Here is an 18896-nt window from a genome sequence, read left to right as displayed (position 1 = left end):
CTTACACTGTTATATTGCCATCTGCATTTAGGATAAATATCAATCTAGGAGCCAATTTTTCAGTGAATGTTTTTTGATGGTGTTCTTTTCCTTGTTTTTGTTTCCTCTTTGGATTTCCAGTTCTTGTGTTCCAAATTCCTGGTGTCCACCAGGGAGTCTCATTTAGAGAGGGGACTAGATTTCTGGTAGTTAGAATGGCATTTGGTCCATCTCTGTTCTTCTGTCTGGCATGGCCTGTACTGGGTATGCATTATCCATCTATGTATGGGTAGGTATGGCAACAGTGAACAGGTAGAAGATGAGGTATCAGAAGTTTGAGTCTTTTTACCCTGAAAGCAAGTCTTTAAAGGGTTCAAATGGCAGGTGGGGGTCATATCTTGTCTTCCTTGTGTGGCCTGCACCTGGACTGTCATTGGCTGTCTTAGTAGGGGAAGGTGTATGGGAAAGGGCAGTGGACAAGCAGGAGGTGTCAGTGGCTTGGGCCATGTCTTCCAAACTGAGAGAGTAGGACGGTATGTCTCTTACCTCTTCTGGCTGTCATGGCCTTTACCTGTGTAATGCATATCTACATGCATAGCAGGAGTGTGGGGCTATGGGGTGGTGTGGAAGTGTAGGTGTGTGTTGGCGCCAGGAGCCAGCCAGCCTGGAATGATTTGAAGTGGAACAGATCACTGGATGTAGAAGTAGCATTGAAGACTGATATACTCTGCCCTTCTCTCTCTCTAACTATCCTGTATTGTTGCTTATAACTTCTACACAATTAAAAAAAAAAATTCTTGCTTATTCTCTGCTTTAAAACATTTGGCTTAGGCGATTAATACCTGTTGTCTTGCAGGAGGGAATTGAATGAAAGATTTTATTGCTATTGCTCTATACACTGTCCAGGCAACCAGAAGCCTCTCTGGTGAGGCTTGTTAACACTTGTGAGCTAGAAAGGAAGGAAAGGAAATGGATTAAAATGTTGTATACTGGCTGGCAAATGTGGATGTAGAGATAGAGATAGAGATATCTATATTCATATACCCACACTCTGACTAGCCCCAACTGTCTGTCATAATCAGCTCCACAAGCACTCACATGTGCTAAAATGCATACATATAACTACACAGGTACATATAGACAAGAAGACATACACATTTGGATGGATAGATGGATAGATGGATGGATGGATAGATGGATGGATGGATGGATGGATGGATGGATGGATGGATGGATGGAGCAAAGCTCCTCCAGGCAAACCATGCAACAACACGTGGAAGCAGAGGCCAACTGGTAGTCATTGTGGCAGGAGTTTCAGTCATTTAGTTCTGAAAGGAGGCATAGAAAGGTTCAGATTGCAGATGGTGATCTTACCTCTTCTGTCTTTTGTTCCCTGCATATGAGCAGTTGATCTTTGCCCAAATAGTGGAGGGTACATGGAATGGGGCAGGGGCATTGTTTAGGGGAATGCAGAAGTTCAGACTATAGGTAGACCTCTTACGTTTTGAGGATGGTATGCCCTGCACCTGAACAGTGAATTCTCACCTGAGTAGTGGAATGGGGGTTGGGAATAAAGTGGGTCTGGACATGTCGACTTAAGTTGGGTGTGATAAGCTTGTGTTTTGGGTTCTAAATCAAGGAAGTGGTAATAGAAGAGTTCAGATGGCAGATGAGTCTCTTACTTGTTCTGGCTGGAGGTTTTATTTCTTAATTAGGATGCATATTATTAGGACAAATCTATAGCATGATCACTGTACCTGATAACATAAACATCATCATAAGGATCTTGTAATCAAATGTATACCTCACTATACTCAAACACTTATATTCATATCTCATTGGTGTAAAAGAGTCACACAATCACATCCAACACTATTATAGCAAAAAATGAAAAAGAAGCAGATATGGATGAAGCATGGTAATTCAAAAAATAGGGCTTCAATCCAAATTCTGCCTAGTTCCAAGTATCTCTGTTATTCAATTACCTCTTTTGTACTATATTCTTTTATTGAAATGCCCAAGTTACAGGAACTATGTTCAGGAACATGCTGAGCTCAAGTGAGTAACATGATTTTTGGTTTTTTGTTTTGTTTTGTTTTGTTTTTTTCTTTTTTGTCTTGTAATTACAAACTTGACGAGCTTGTGGCTTTCCATCAGGATGAGCACTAACTGATGTTTTCTGCAGGAGCAGCTATGAAAGAGCTGAAGGTGATCCAGCCTGAGAAATCCATTTCTGTTGGTTCTGGATGTTCAGCCACTCTGAAATGCACAGTGACATCTCTGTTACCGGTGGGACCCATCAAGTGGTTCCATGGTACAGGAATCAGTCGACACTTAATATATTCTTTCACAGGAGAACATTTCCCCAGAGTAACACAAGTTGCAGATACTGCAAAGAGAAACAACCTGGACTTTTCCATCCACATCAGTAATGTCACTCCTGCTGATGTGGGTACCTACTACTGTGTGAAGTTCCAGAGAGAACTAAAAGATCCTGACATTGAGATTCAGTCTGGAGGTGGCACTGAGTTGTTAGTACTTGGTAAGTCCTATATTTTCCTTTTCATCCATGATTTCTTCTACAGGTTCAAATAGTGTCCAATTCTCCATGAACAATAATTAAGAAACTCATGTAGAAGGGACCCTAATACACATAGGTTCATTCTCCTCCATATCTGGACCAAAAAATCTGAGAAGAATAGAGGATATACTGTGTGTTAGAGGTATCCTCTTCTGGGAATTGGGTGTAAAATCATACATTTGAATGAACTATATTTCATAATATAATGAACTAATGAACTTATATTTCTCAAACTATCTCAGATTAGTGGCTGAAGAAAACCATGAAAGAGAAGATTTCCCTATCCAGGCCTACAGACTACAAAGAGTACATTATATCTGATTATGTCTTCTCTTTCTGCCCGAACAACCTGGGGCTTAGACATGCCAGGCCCAAATCTAGATTTCTATAGAGACAGCAGGTTGCTTTCAATCAGGAACTTTTTACACAAGTTGTATGTCTACTCCACCCCAAGATAAAAAGTACATCACAACAGAAAGGTCCAGGGCAGGGTGTTTTTTCTCATTCCTGTTCATTCATAGCACACAGAAAATTCTAGAGATGCCCACATCCCCTGTGGAATCTCATCCCTGCTTTAGATGTGGGCAACTAGCTAGGACTTTGACTTGGAACTGTCAGAGAGCATTTTGTATGAGAGTTCTATTCAGACAGGCACTGAGTGTTTGAGCCAATGTTTGCTTGTTACCTGGAGGAAGGATCCATGTGGACCATGTTCAATCACCAGCCAAGGCAGCCAGATGCTCACTTTGAATTTCCTCACAGAAGCATGAAGTCTTCTATCTAGGTCTTCATTTTGGGAATTTTAATGCATGAAGGACAGTCACACTATCCAGCCCAATTCTCTTAGAGAAGTGAGATCTGTATGCCAGTGCCCGTCCATGACCACACAGCCAGTTAGTATTGAGCTCTGTAAAGAAATCCACCACTCATTCCTGACCAACCCCTTGGTCCAAGCAAGAGGCACCAGATCCACTTAGGTGCCTCGTGTAAAAGGGATGTTGAATCAGAATTTCACGAACCCAGTCAGAATTTTCATTCATCACTACCTCCAAAGGTTCAAGATTTTCCTAAAATTCAGATTCCAATATACAATAATCATCAGGAAACTATACATATGTCAACAATACTCTCACCCCATATTGTATGTGAGACTATTTCCAATTAGAAGCAATAGAACAGCAGCTAGAGATACTGTATTTCAGATTGTAGGCCATGAATATTTCATTTGTATTATTTTTGGCTACTAAAACAGTAGTTACTTATTAGTGGTTATCAGCTACATAGGCCCAGAGTAGACTGACTTTCATATTGACAAGCATGGCCATAAAACCATGTCCTCTCTACAGGAGGGCTGCAGCATTTGAGAGTGAATAAGTTTATAAAGATGTTATGATTTCCCCACTTGGGTGTGGTGTAGCAAACCTTCTCAGAACCTTTCAGTGAAGAGAGACAAGGAGAGTGAGTTCACATTGAATTCATACATATCATAAACAAGGACACTGAAGTTCTAGGAAATGTAAAGTATAGGAAAACCCCACCTGCACGTGACTGAGGTAAGACACAGTCCATAGCATCCAGTGATCCTAGCTTCATGTGCAGTGTCATTTGTTATAAGGATGCTCTTCATGATGATGCAGGCAGATAGAGGAGCAACAAATAGCAATTGCTCTATGCCATATCTCTGTGATGTGGTGTTCTCCATAAGCATGTTCTATAATAGTGAGGTCACTTCTCCCTTTTAGAGAAGAACCTGAGGTTCACAGAGGGACCTGACATGTGCACAGGTAATGAAGAGGCAAGTGTTGGCTACAACCTCTGTCTCATAGATTAATACAATATGGATGCTTTTCTTCCTAAATAACTTATTCTCCTAGTAGAAACCACACAACCGAACAGTCAATTGTTTCTAGCATAGAAAATGTGATGAAGAAACAAATCAGGATATGCAGGAATCTATGTCCCCTGGTGCACAGGCCTCTTTCTGCCCAGCACTCTCGAGCAGGGATCTAGTAGAGAATTCCTCAAATTGGATTCTTAGGGTAGAAATAGTGCAATGTCAATTGGGTATAGCATGGTTGTTGAACTTTGGACAACTCATTGAACCTGACTCTTAGTTTTCCTTTTGTAGAATGAGGATATCTGTGCCCATTTTGAGATAGTTATGACTACATAGAGAAACAGTGAGTGTCTGGCATCAGGAGGCCATGGGGTGAGAAATCTTCCTCTCTGCACAATGCTCAGTTTCTTCTTTTGTGATGAATACAGCCATGGTCAATGCTAGGTGTTCCTTGAAAAAAGAGAATACATGCACATATTATTGGTTGGTAGTGTCAGGGCCACTAGGAGCATCAGAATTGTAATTGTCTTTAAAAATGAGGACAGAATCTAAAGGCATTGGTATGCATTCCAGCACTGCTACTCTTTGACATGTGTCCAGGACAAGATCTTCAACACAAGGTAGACTCTCCATGCTGGCAGAGAATATGGAATTGCACAAATGAAGGAGTGAAGTTATATAACATGCTTAGAGAAACTGCTGACTCGTAGGAAATGTTTTATCACTGTAAGTTTGTTAAGTGGGTCATGCGATCTTGGACATTCCATTTTTCTCTCTGTAGGCACTTGGTTCATTGGCATGGAGTTGGGCTCTTCATCTGGCTACTTTTGGAGTTTCCTGGGCAACTGAGAGAAATCTCAAGTTCATGTTCCTTTAGTTGTTCTGATATGGGTCTTGGTATCTAAAATATATACATGATTTGAGACCACAAGAGATATTTGGGATTATTCCCTTAAGAAAACTGTGAGCACACCAGGTTGAGACAGGACAAGCCCTTCTGCTTCAGAACAGCAAGGATCATCCTGCAGCCCACAATCCTCTAGAACCCAAGTAATGTGCTAGAGATATCGTTCAGTGAGCAAATCCAAGTATCCTAAGGTTCAAATTACTGAGAGCGCTCTGCAACTCTAACCTCAGGGTGAATCCTTCCTATAATGGATGCATCTGCACTAGAACAATTTCCGAGGCCTGAAATTTCTCCCCTTTACTCAGAAGTGTATGTTAATGATACAGAAGGTCAACAATAGCTTTGTGTTTCTTCCGTCTCATGCTCTTGTGCTCTATATAATTAGCCTTTCTGGAGGAAGTGACTATACTGTAAAAGCCACTGGGGAACTTAATGAGCAGATCACTAAGAAAAAGGCTGTCCAGGTATAGAAGATTCTGCTCCTCAGGTGGGATTTTCAAGGTAGTGCCGGAAACAAAGCAGAAACACACAGTATTGTTTCTGAGTGACTATTTCTGCACACAAATGGCAAAAAAGGTATAAGCATGTGATCCTAAAACTAGTAACTAGGGCAACAATAAGGAGGCTTTTAATGTACATATTTTTCCATGAGATACTACCTTCATTTTCTTCTTTCTAGGCTGATGGTTTTTTTCATTATTTTTATAATTACAATTATTATTATTAGTAGTAGTATTAGTAGTAGTATTAGTAGCAATAGTATTTAATCTGTTTTCACAGAACAGTCATCATAACCCTCCTGGTATACACTCCTACCGTTCCTCATCCCCTTATTCCTCCCCTATCTTCAACAGGATTTCCCTACCTTACTCCTTCCACCTCACCAGAGCTCCCATTCTCTGGGGCCTCAAGTCTCTCCAGGGTTAAGTGCCTCTTCTTTCACTAAGCCAGACCACATTCTCCTCTGCTGTGTATGTGTTGGGGGCCTCATATTAGCTAGTCTATTCCATCTAGTTGGTGTCTTAGAGACCTCTGGCTTCCAGATTAGTTAAGACTGCTGATTTTCCTATTGGGTTTCCCTCCTCCTCAACTTCCTCCAGCCTTCTCCTGATTCAACTACAGGGGTCCCAATCTCTGTCCATTATTTGGGTGTAAGTATCTACATCTGACTCTTTCAGCTGCTTGTTGGGCCTCTCTGAGGGCAGCCATACTAGGTTCCTTTCTGTCAGCACACAATAACATCAGTAATATTGTCAAGCTTTTGAGCAGGATTCCATTTTGTGTCTTCTGCTGGATATCCTTTCAGTCAGTCTCTTCTCCATTTTTGTCCCTGTTAGACAGGAACAATTCAGGGTTAGAATTTTTGTCTGTGGGATAGCAAACCCATCCCTCCCCTTGATGCCCTGTCTTTCTGCTGGAGGTGGACTCCACACGTTCCTTCTTCCCACTGCTGTACATTTCATCTAAGGTCTCTTCCTTTGAGTCCTGCACATGTCTTACCTCCTAGGTCTTTGGTACACACTAGAGAAGCTCTTCATCTTCTACCTCCCAAGGTTGCTTGTTTCCATTCATTCTGCTGACCCTCTGGGCCTCACTCTTATTTCCCACCCCTCATATATGATTGTGTTTCTCCTTTCCCCTCCCTGTCCCCTCTCCCTACCAGGCTCCTCCCCTCCCCCCTTTATTGCTTTCTTCTTCCTTCCAAGTGGGATTGAGGCATCCTTTTTGGGTTCCTTGGCTTTTTAATCTTCTTGAGTTCTGGGGATTGCATCCTGAATATTCTGTACTTTTTTGGCTACTATTTACTGATTACTGAGTACATATCATGCATGTCCTTTTGGGTCTGAGTTACCTCACTCAAGATTATATTGTCTAGCTTCATCTATTTGCCTGCAAAACTTAGGGTTTCCTCATTTTTAATAGCTGGATAGTATTCCATTGTGTAAATGAACCACATTTTCTGTATCCATTCTTCTGCCCTGGGACATCTGGCTTTTCTCCAGCTTCTGAGTATCACCGCTAAGGCCAAGATCAACATAATGGAAGACTTTACTTTGTGACTGGTGGGACATCTTTTGGGTATATGTCCAAAAGTAGTACAGCTAGGTCTTCAGGTATATCTATTTCCAATTTTCTGAGGAACCTCCAGAGTAGTTGCAGCAGCTTGCAATCCCACCAGTAACAGGGGAGTGTTCCTCTTTCTCCACATTCTTGCCAACATGTGATATCACCTGAGTTTTTAATCTTAGCCATTCTGATTGGTCTAAGTAGAGTCTCAGGGCAGTTTTGATTTGAATTTCTCTGATGACTAAAGACTGAATATTTCTTTATGTGCTTTTCATGGGCCGAAGTTTTTAATCCAGTTTTTATGGAAGTGTATTAGGAAATGTATCAGCTCAGGAGCCCATCAAGACCTAGATATCAGCCCAAAGGAAAATTATTTTTCCTAGAAGGATAGAGGGCAGTAAATAAGAGGCAAAGACAGTAGACAGAGGGTGATGGATAAGGAGAAAGGAAAGGGGGGGGGAGGTGTCTTTGTCCCAGATATAAAAGGACTGCCTCTGGATAAAGAAGAGATAGATATGACTCATAGGAAAATGGCAATTAATATAGTAGGATTGGAAATCCTGTGTTATGATGAAGTGTTTAAATTTGGGAATGTTCATGACATGAGCCAAAAGTGTGTGTGGGCGGGTGTTGATTGCTGGAATTCAATACTTTGATAGCTGGACCTTGATAATCAGAATCCAGGTGGAGGAAGTAGCAAAATAAGGAAACAGATATTAGTGGCTAGCTTTAGGAGCATAATTTAATGGCTTTTTTGAAAGGTAGAGGTAATAAGAGAGAAGGTTAAGGTCTGTCCAAGCTTTGCTCAAATGGACCACAATCTCATCAAAGGGGACATCGATGGGTATTAATTAAAGTTCAGAGCTTAATCAATCATCTGTTGGATGACAAATGATTTTTGACTTTAACCTGTGTAACTTCTCCACACACATGTACTCTGATCTTAATTTTACCAAAGGTTTTGTGGCTACAATCTTGGCACTGTAAGATCAGCCAGAAATTCCAAATAAATTGTGACTGGCTATACTCCATCAATCCTGTAGTAACATTAGGTGTGCTGGTATTTAGATAGCCTGACTTCAAAAATCACTTGTTTACCTTCCTGACTGGATGGTCATTCAAGAAGGAATCATGTATGTACAAATAAAATTGTACATGATACTTGTCATATGCAGCCTGTTGCATATAATAACATCAGCACAGGACATCTACCGGGCACACTGTCACCCTCTCAACAGTCCAGGGCTATGTGTGCTTTTAAGACTAGAGATTATTTCTGTCTGATCTATAGGCTTGCATCTGTGCCCTTTGAGATTAACAATTTGAAAATCAATCAAATCTTGCTTCGTTGACAAAGGGTGCTCTCTGTTTTTTACTTGAGATTAAGTAAAATTGGAACCTACACATGGAGATGCAGATGATTAGGCTCTCAATTTTAAATTCAATTTTTGGCACAGATTAGTCAGAAGGCATATAGGTACAAAGAATGAAAGGAAGAAAGGAAGGAAGGAAGGAATGAAGGAAGGAAGTAATGAAGGAAGGAAGGAAGAAAGGAAGAAAGAAAAAAGAAAACAACTTGGGGAATGAGGAAGAATATCTGCTTTGTAGTAATTTTGTTATATATGTACTTTTCTGGCTTACAATAATTGTAAATCTAGGAAATTCTCCTTAGACTGTCAAGGTTTCATGAGGAGTCCAGGAGGAATAAGTGAAATAAAATTTAAAATGCATTGGTAATTGCCTTTAGTGGCCTGAGGCCTAGAATTGCACCAGGCCTTGCCTTTCCTTGTTTTCTACTGGGTATTTCTACTATCTCATAGAGACACAGAACATTGGATATCACAGAGAGATCTCACAGGTCCAGAACAGTTGAGACTGCTGTTCCTCCTGTAGGGTCACCCTCCTCCTCAACTTCTTCCATCTTTTCCCTAATACAACCACAAGGGTCAGCAGCTTCTGCCTATTGGTTCAGTGTAAATATCTACATCTTACTCTTTCAATTCCTTGTTGGATCTTTCAGAGGGCCATCATGATAAGCCACTTTTGTGAGCACACCATATCCTCATTAATGGTATCAGGCCTTAGTGCCTCCCCTTGAGCTGGATCCCAATTTAGGCCTGTCATTGTACCTCCTTTTACTCAGGCTCTTCTCCATTTTTGCCCCTGCAGTTCTTTCAGACAGGAACAATTATGGGTCAAAGTTTTTGATTGTGGATTCGTAAACCCATCCCTCTCTTCATGTCCTGTCCTTCTGCCAGAGTTGGGCTCTATAAATTCCCTCTCCCCACTGTAGGGCTTTCATCCCAGGTGCCTTCCTTTGTGTCCTGAGAGTCTCAAACCTTCCTGGTCTTGGGTATACTCCACAGGATTTTCTCAACTCCTACGTCCCAAGGCTGCCTGTTTTCATTCTTTCTATTGGCCCTCAGGACTTCAGTCCTGTACCCACCACCCAATACCTGATTATGTTACTCCTTTCCCCTTCTTGTCCCCTTTCCTGCCCAGGTTCCTCTCCTCCTGCCTCCCATGATTCTTTCTTCACTCTCCCAAGTATGACTGAAGCATCCTCACTTGGGTTCTTTCAGTTGTTAACCTTTCTGAGTTCTGTGGCTTGTATCCTGTGTATTCTATACTTATTTTAGCTAATAGCCACTTATCAGTGAGTACATACTATGCATTTCCTTTTGGGTCTGAGTTACCTCACTCAGGATGATATTTTCTAGTTCCATCCATTTGCCTGCAAAAACTTTGGATGTCCTATTCTTAATAGCTGAGTTTGGAATTTACACAATTCCATTGTGTATATGAAGGATATTTCCAGCATCTATTCTTCTGGTGTGGGACATCTGGGTTGTTTGTAGCTTCTGGCTATCACAAACAAGGTGGCTATGAACATAATGGAAGACCATCCCCTGTGGCATTGTGGGGCATCTTTTAGGTATATGCCTAAGAGTGGTTTAGCTAGGTCTTCAGGTAGATCTATTTCCAAATTTCTGAGGATTCTCCAGATTGATAACCTGAGTGGTTGTACCAGTTTGTAATCCCACAGGCAATGGAGGAGTGTTCTTTTTTCCACATCTCCTCCAACATGTATTGTCACCTGTGGTTTTGACCTTAGCCATTCTGATTGGTGTAAGGTGGAATCTCAGGGTCGTTTTGGTCCTCTGATCACTAAGGACTTTGACGATTTCTTTAGGTTCTTCTCAGCCATTCAATATTCTTCTGTTGTGAACTCTCTGTTTATTCTTATACCCCATTTATGTGGGGTTTTGTGAGTTTTTTTGTTTGTTAGATTCTTGAGTTCTTTACATCTTTTGGATATTAGCCCTCTTTTGGACGTCGGGATAGTGAAAATTTTCCCAATCTGTAGGTTGCCAATTTGTCTTATTGACTATGACCTTTGCTTTACAAAAGCTTTTCAGTTTTATGACGTCCCATTTTCCAGTTCTTGATCTTAGAGCATGAGCCATTGGAATTCTTTTAGGAAATTTCCACCTCTGCCAATGAGTTCAAGGTTTTTTTCCACTTTCTCTTCAATTAGATTCAGTGTATTTGTTTTTATGCTGATATCCTTGATTCATTTGTACTTAAGCTATTTGTCAAGGTGACAAATATGGATTTATTTTCATTTTTCTAAGTACAGTCTGCAAGGTAGGCCAGCACCATTTATTGAAGATTACTTCTTTTTCTATTATATATTTTTTGCTTCTTTATCAAAGATAAAGTGTTCATAATTGTGTGGCTTTATTTCTGTGTCTTCAATTTTATTCCCTTGATAATCATGTCTGTGTCTGTACCAATACAATGCAGTTTATAATAACTATCACTCAGTAGTACAGACTCTAATCTATATAATTTTCATCTTTTTCTTGCATGTTTTCCAGCAAGTGTTTACATCTGGAAGTTTTACACTTTACTACGGTTCTTTCATTTCCCCAAGTTTGGAATTTTCCAGGATGCATACATCTAAACAAGGCAGCCTGTTAATTCTCTTCCTTCCCAGTTACCATCCTCTTTCATGTGTATCTACTGTTCACAGCTATTCCTGAGTATTTGAAAGACTGAACATATCTTGGTCAAAGGTTTCTCTCTCAGGGAACATCAAAAGTACCACCAATTATGAACATCCCACTCACCTTGTAACTCTCCTTAGGGATCAGGTTTCCCAGCATAGTGGAAACTATACTCCCTGACACACAGGATTGTGAAAATCAAGCATTTAATAGTTGACAGAGAACCACAACTCTTTTCCTCAAAGTCGACAAGAAATATTTCATTCTGAAACCAACTATCAGTGACCATGCCCCAGGAACACAGATTCGGGTCACCTGAAAGCCAACTGTGGAAGCAGTTTATAACATTTTTGTAGTAATGGAAGAAGGCCATAAATTAAGACTTTTTAAAAAAAATTAATTAGTGAAAACATGGAAGAGGTGGGTTACCATACAACAGAGCAACCTGTTTGAGACTTTAGATGCTAACTGATGAAGCCTTAAGTATCCAGGCTGGTAATCTGCTACATTGATATTCCACAGGAATACTGGTACTCTGCTTGTACAATCCAGTTGATTGACCTAAACTGTTACAAAGCTGTTTGGTCATGAACAAAGGAAGACAATATATGGCTATTAAGAAGGATAAATATGATTCTAAATAATTTGCTCTGAATCTACAACATGCCAGGATTCATTCAAGTTCTAAAGATCCAATCAACATTATAAACTGTTCGGTTTTAAGGTTCATTGTGTAAAATTTTGTTGATAAAATATGGTGCTATAAGTTGGAGACCTGTCTTGGGGCTAATAGAGATATAGACACCAATTTTTTCTCTCTTTGTCTTTTTCATTGTCTTTTTATTTTTCTTTACTTATTCACTTTACATCGCACTTGCTATCCCCTTTCTTAGATACCTCCTCTCACAACCCTTACTCTACCCCTCTCCCCTTCTCCTCTATGTCAGTTGGGGTTCTTCTGGTAATCCTCCAGCAACAAGGCACATCAAATCTATGTGATGTTATGTAGAGCCTCTCCCACTGTAGTCAGACAAGGCAGCCCCAGTAAAATAACATATCCCATGTTCAGGTAAAAGCCTTTGGAATAGTCCCTGTTGCTGTCATGAGGGATCCACATGAAGGCCAAGCTGTACATCTGCTACTCATGTTCAGGAAGGCCTGAGTCCACCACTGTATGTCCTTTTCTTGGTTGGTCAGACTTTGAGAGCCCCAACAGTCCAGGTTAGTTGACTCTGTGCTTCTCCTGTGGAGTTTTCAACCCCTTCGTGGCCTGCAATCTTTCCTACTATTCATCTATAAGAATCCCCAAACTCTATATCCACTGTTCAACTGTGGATGTCTGGATTTGTCTCAGTCAACTGCTGAATGAAGCCTCTCAGAGAACCACATGATCCTGTCTGCAAACATAATAGGATCATTAGTAGCGTTAGGAATCCGTGCTTGCTCATAGAATGGGTCTCAAACTGGAAAACTTATTGGATGGCCATTCCTTCAATCTCTGCTCCGTTCCTCTGTTCTTGCATTTCTTGGAAACAGGAAAAATTTTGGATAGGAAGTTTTGTGTGTGGGTTGGTGGCTATATCACTCCACTGTGGTTACTGTCTGTCTACAGATAGTGGACTCTTCAGGTACCGCATCCTCAATGTAGTGAGTAACAAGTAAGGCCAATCCCACTGATTCTTGGATGCCTCCCTTATTCCAGGTCTCTGTCTTATCATAGAGATCTTTCCATGTGCTTACCACTATCAGTTGTAGATTTCTAATAATTTTTATGGCCATCTAGCCATCTCTCCTGTTCTTCCCCACACCTGATCCAGAAGCCCTAATACCTCTCCCCAAACCCTTCCTTCCCAAATCCCACCTTCCATCTGCCTCTTATGACTATTTTATCCCCCCTTCTAAGTGAGATTCAAGCTTCCTCGACGGTGACTTCCTTCTTGTTTAGCTTTTTTATATTGTAGAGTATAGCATAGTACCTGTATTTTGTAACTAATATCTGTTTATAAGTGAGTACATGCCACACCTGTTCTTTTGATACTGGGATACCTCACTTGGGATGATATTCTCAAGTTCCATCCATTTGCCAGCAAAATTCATGATGTCTTTGTTTTTCATAGCTGAATAGTATTCCATTGTATATATAACCATATTTTTTTAGACAATTCTTCAGCTGATGGACATCTGTGTTTTTTCCAGTTTCTGGCTATTATGAATAAAGCTTCTATGAACATAGTTAATCAAGTGTCTTTGTGGAATGTTGGAGCATCTTTTGGGTATATGCTCAGGAATGGTATAGCTGGGTCTTGAGGTAGAACTATTAACACTTTTCTACCACTAAATGGATTTTGAAAGTGGTTATAGAAGTTTTCACTCACACCAGCAATTAAAAAGTGTCCTCATCGCTCCCATCCTCACCAGTGTGTGCTACCTCTTGAGTTTTTTTCTTAGCTGTTCTGATGGATGTACGATAGAACCTCAGAGTTGTTTTGATTTTCATTTCCCTTATGACTAAGGATTTTGAACTTTAAGTGTTTCTCAACCATTCCAGAGGTCTCTGTTGAGAATTCTTTGTTTAGCTCTATAAACAAAAATTTCAATTCTGTTATTTGCTTTCTTGATGACTACCTTCTTGAGTTCTTTGTAAATTTTGACTATTATCCCTCTGTTAGATGTAAGCTTGTTGAAGATCCTTTCCCAATATTTAGGCTGCTGTTTTGTCCTATTGACAGTGTCCTTTTTCTTACAGAACCTTTGCAGTTTAATGAGGTCCCATTTATCAATTGTTGGTCTTAGCGCCTGAATCATTGTTATTCTGTTTAGGAAACTGTATCTAATACCTATGTGCTCACAGTTATTTCCCAGTTTGTTTTCTATGAGATTTATTGGTTCCTGTCTTATGTAGTGGTCTTTGTTCTGCTTGGATTTAGTTTTATTCAGGTTGGTAAATATACATGTATTTTCATACTTCTACATGTAGACACATGTACATCTACATGTAGATATTGTGTATTAGCCTCCTTACCATGTTTTCTAAGTTAAACTAGTGCATTTAATGGGGAAAGAGAACACACTCAAACTCCTCAGAGATATGTTGGGCTTAGAAGTCAACCAGTGGGTCAAGAATAGACCATTGATTTGCTTTCTCTAATGGTTCTCCCACTCCTTGCGTTTCAGAAATGAAGCCATCAAATAGTGCTAAAATCCTTGCAGCTGTACTTCTTGGATCCAAACTACTTCTGGTAATTGCTGTCATTGTCATTTACAGGTGCAAGATGCAAAGTGCCTAAATGTAAGTTAGGAGGGATAAAGATGTATTGGTTAAATTTTTATTACTTTGACAGCAATCTATGACTAAAATAGTTTATGGATGAAAGGGTTTATTTAGCCTTTATTTCAGTGTCTCATGAGTCTATAATGCTGGGAAGGAGTGGCAAACAATACAGACAACTGAGTACTAACATTCTTAACAATAAAGGATGAACCAGATTGAAGAAATAGGAAGTGTAAAAAGCATTTAATCTCAAAGTTCAGTATTTGTGAAGTACTTCCTCTAGCAGTGCTGCAACACCTAAATCTTCCAAAGGGCAATACCAACTGGGAACCAATATTTAGTATCCTACTTAGTGTATTGGGAACAATTCGTATTCAAACACCAGACAGATGCTAGTCTATGGAGCTCATAGAAGGGGAAAGATCAATAGGAGGGTCATGCTGCTCATTACACATTATTTAGACATAGAGCTTCCTCGAGAATCTCAAAGGGTACTTTGAGACATCCTAACCTTCCATAAAGTCTGTTCATATTGTAGAATTGTCAGTCTAGGATCAATAGAGATGCTCAATGTGTTTTAAAAGATAGGATGACCCTTAGCCTGGGGGTAGGATATACTGTATTAGCCTCAAACCTCCTATTCAAGATTATTACAGAAAAAGACAAAGAGTGCATGGAAAAGATCAACCAAGATTATGTGCCAAAATTTAGACATTTCAAGTGACTTGTAAAAATGACTGTGTCTGCTTTGATCTGTCTGTCAGCATTGAGAATAGACTCAGAAGATTACATGATTCAGGAGCTAGACTGAAATTCTACATGTCACTTTGTTGTTATGGGTATCTTATTCAGTCAGGACAGGAGTGCTAAGAGAAGAGCTGTATCAGGGACACTATAGAACTAAGATAATTTATAAATGATGAATGAAGTATCCAGTCAGAATTGATTCTCCATAGTTTTCCCTTTCATCCTCCACCACATTGGAGCCTAAATATCTGCCATTACCTTTCTTGTAGGGTAACAGCATGGAAATAGATACTGATGAGAAGCCATTGAAGACTCCTCAAGAGACACCATTAGAAGGACAACTTCAGCTCACAATTCCCTGTTGTTTTTTTATTGTTAGAGGCATTTGTATTGTTTTCCCAGAGCTTTAATGCTGTGCATATTGAGTTATATTTTTGGCATCTTTATTTTCATTATTAAAAGAATTCAAGGATGCCTATAGAAATGTCTATTCTTGGTTGTCAATTTGACTATATCTGGAAAGAATTTCAATCCAGAATTGGAGGGCATACCAACCAAAGAGGAGTTGGAGATACCCGATATTACTTGGCATAATATTGATGAGGTGATTTTAAAGCTCAGAGAAATTGCAATTCTAGAATGAATATGTTATGTAAAACATAATCCTCCATAATGATAAGACCCAGAAGATATGCCCTTCATCAATCTTGTAAGATACAAACTGGTGAAGGGCACAAAGACATTTGAACAGTTTTATTCTTGCCCTTTTCCTTGTGTCAGACCTTAGGGTTGGGGATGCTGCTGCTCAATTGAATGAACTAAATGCGAATGGTTTATTTAGGCCCTGAGGTAGCAAAGTCCATGATGCAGCATTGAATCAACAGAGACAAGGTGATCGTAGTTATTATAATGGGCAGAATAGACAAAACAACATTCATAATGACCTAGCCCATAATGGTTAGCACAAGAAAGGTCAAGTTTATAATGGCATAACTCATATGCACCTTTCATACTGGCATTCATGGTATTTCCAGGACTGAAATAGATAGGAAGCCTACTGCACATATGTTTGATCTGTTTAAGCAGAAAAGTTCTTAAACAAATGAAAGAAAGGCTTCATTGGTTCATAGCAAAAAAAAATTAATCTTGGCCAGTACATCAATTTGTAGACTTGAACCAGTTTGCCGACCCACAACCCCTTGAATAAATATGTGACCAGGTTCCGCTGAGGAAGAATATTGATAAAACACCTAAAAGTTTTGCTATTAGTCTTTCTCCTGTTGTTCACAAGAGGAATCTTTAGCCTTTTATAAGGGTAACTGTACACTGGGGGAAAGGAAATAATCAGATGTTCTATGGTGTATTGGATACTGGTATGAACGGACCCTGAATCCAGGAGATTCCAAGAAATATTGTTACCCTCCAGTTAAAGTACCAATTTATGGAGATGTGGTGATTAATGGAGTTTTGGCTGCTGACTGACTCACAGTAGGTCCAATAGGTCCTCAAACACATCCTGTTCTCATTTCTGCAGCTACAGAATATATAAATGGGATAGAAATATTGTGAAGTATATCTAACTTCTAAGTTGGCAGTATCCTCGCATTGGTTCCCTAATGTGTGGAGTGTGTGATATTACGGTTGTAAAGGCTAAATGGAAGACTTTAGTGTTGCCTCTGCCAAAGAAACTAGTGAAACAAAACCAGTATCTTATTCATGGAGAAACTGCAGGGGTGGTTGTTATCACTACATCTCCCTTTATCTCTCAAATGTGACCTGTGCAGAAGACAGATGGATCATGGAGAATGACAGTTGATGATTGGAAACTAAATCAGAATTCAGAGTTCATCTTGGTAGCTTTTTTCCTTTGATGGGTATGAAGTGTCCTTCCTTATCTTTTTTGATAACTTTTGGTTGAAATTTGATTTTATTCAGTATTAGAATGGCTACTCCAGCTTGTATCTTGGGACCATTTGCCTGGAAAATTGTTTTCCAACCTTTTATACTGAGGTACTGTCTGGATATGTCACTGAGATGCATTTCTTGTATGCAGCAAAATTCTGGGTCCTATTTCATATCCAATCTGTTATTCTACGTCTTTTTGGGGGGGAATTAAGTCCATTGCTGTTAAGAGATATTAAGGAAAAGTGATTGCTATTTCCTGTTATTTTTGTTGTTAGAGGTGGAATTATGTTTGTGTAGCTATCTTCTATGGAGTTAGTTAAAACATTACTTTCTTGCTTTTTCTAGGATGTAGTTTCCCTCCTTGTGTTGTCATTTTCCATCTATTGTCCTTTTTAAGGCTGGCTTTTAGGATAGATATTGTGTAAATTTCATTTTGTCATGAAATATCTTGTTTTCTCCATCTATATTAATTGGGAGTGTTACTGGGTTTAGTAGCCTGGGCTGGCATTTGTTTTCCCTTAGGATCTGTATGACACCTGTCCAGGATCTTCTAGCTTTCATAGTCTCTAGTGAGAAGTCTGGTGTAATTCTGATAAGTCTGCCTTCATATATTACTTGACTTTTTCCTTATTGCTTTTATTATTCTTTCTTTGTTTAATGCATTTGGTGTTTTGATAATTATGTGATGGGAGAAATTTCTTTTCTGGTCCAGTCTATTTGGAGTTCTGTAGGCTTCTTGTATGTTCATGGGAATCACTTTCTTTAGGCTATGGAAGTTTTCTTCTATAATTTTGTTGAACACTGACCAAGACATTTTAGAATGGCAGCCATTCTAATATTGAATAAAATCAACTTTCAAACAAAAGTTATCAAAAAAAGATAAGGAAGGACACTTCATACCCATCAAAGGAAAAAATCTACTGAGAGGAACTCTCAGTTCTGAACATCCATGCTCTACATGCAAGGGCACCCATGTTCATCAAAGAAACTTTACTAAAGCTCAAAGCACAAACTGCTCCTCACACAATAATAGTGGGAGACTTTAGCACCCCACTCTCATCAATGGACAGATCATGGAAACAGAAAATAAACAGAGACACAGTGAGACTAACAGAAGTTATGAACCAAATGGATCTAATAGATATTTATAGAACATTTCTTCTTAAACCAAAAGTATATAGCTTCTTCTCCGTACCTCATGTTACCGAATAGGCATAGAATATGTCTTCCTGAAGAGACCAGCAATTGCACAGGCCTTAAGATCAACAACTAATAAATGGTACCTCATAAAACTGAAAAGCTTTTATAAGGAAAAAATACCATCAATAGGACAAAACAGCAGCCTACACAATGTGAAAATATTTTCACCTATTATACATCTGACACAGGATTAATTTCCAAAATATATGAAGAAATCAAGAAAATTGCACCTTCATTTAATGTTTGCTCTAAAATTCCCTTCCCAATGATGCCCACATAAATACTTCTCAATTTTCATGTTCTGAAAGACTTGGAGATTTAGATATTTGGGAAAAAGCATGTTAATGAAAAGGGAAATGTATTAATAGAAATGTAACAAGCCAAAAATGTAG

At 39.4% G+C, this 18896-nt stretch overlaps 1 protein-coding gene across 5 annotated transcripts in view; it reads left to right on the top strand.

Moving 5' to 3' along the window:
- LOC116094962 (tyrosine-protein phosphatase non-receptor type substrate 1-like) overlaps positions 1-15865 on the top strand; it is a 24226-nt gene extending 8361 nt beyond the window's left edge. For 2 of the 5 annotated variants that reach the window (XM_031376370.1, XM_031376371.1), the window contains exons 3-5: positions 2165-2521; positions 14556-14620; positions 15669-15865. In XM_031376370.1, the coding sequence (XP_031232230.1) occupies positions 2165-2521; positions 14556-14620; positions 15669-15809 (563 nt within the window). In that variant the 3' untranslated portion in view covers positions 15810-15865. Of the gene's footprint in view, positions 1-2164; positions 2522-14555; positions 14671-15668 lie in introns of all 5 variants that reach the window. The other 3 variants (XM_031376373.1, XM_031376374.1, XM_031376372.1) reach the window with 3 other exon arrangements.
- The last annotated feature ends 3031 nt before the right edge of the window (positions 15866-18896 follow it).

Source organism: Mastomys coucha, unplaced genomic scaffold, assembly GCF_008632895.1.
Source record: "Mastomys coucha isolate ucsf_1 unplaced genomic scaffold, UCSF_Mcou_1 pScaffold17, whole genome shotgun sequence".
Lineage (NCBI taxonomy): Eukaryota > Metazoa > Chordata > Mammalia > Rodentia > Muridae > Mastomys > Mastomys coucha.
This window is presented reverse-complemented; position numbering and strand designations above follow the sequence as displayed.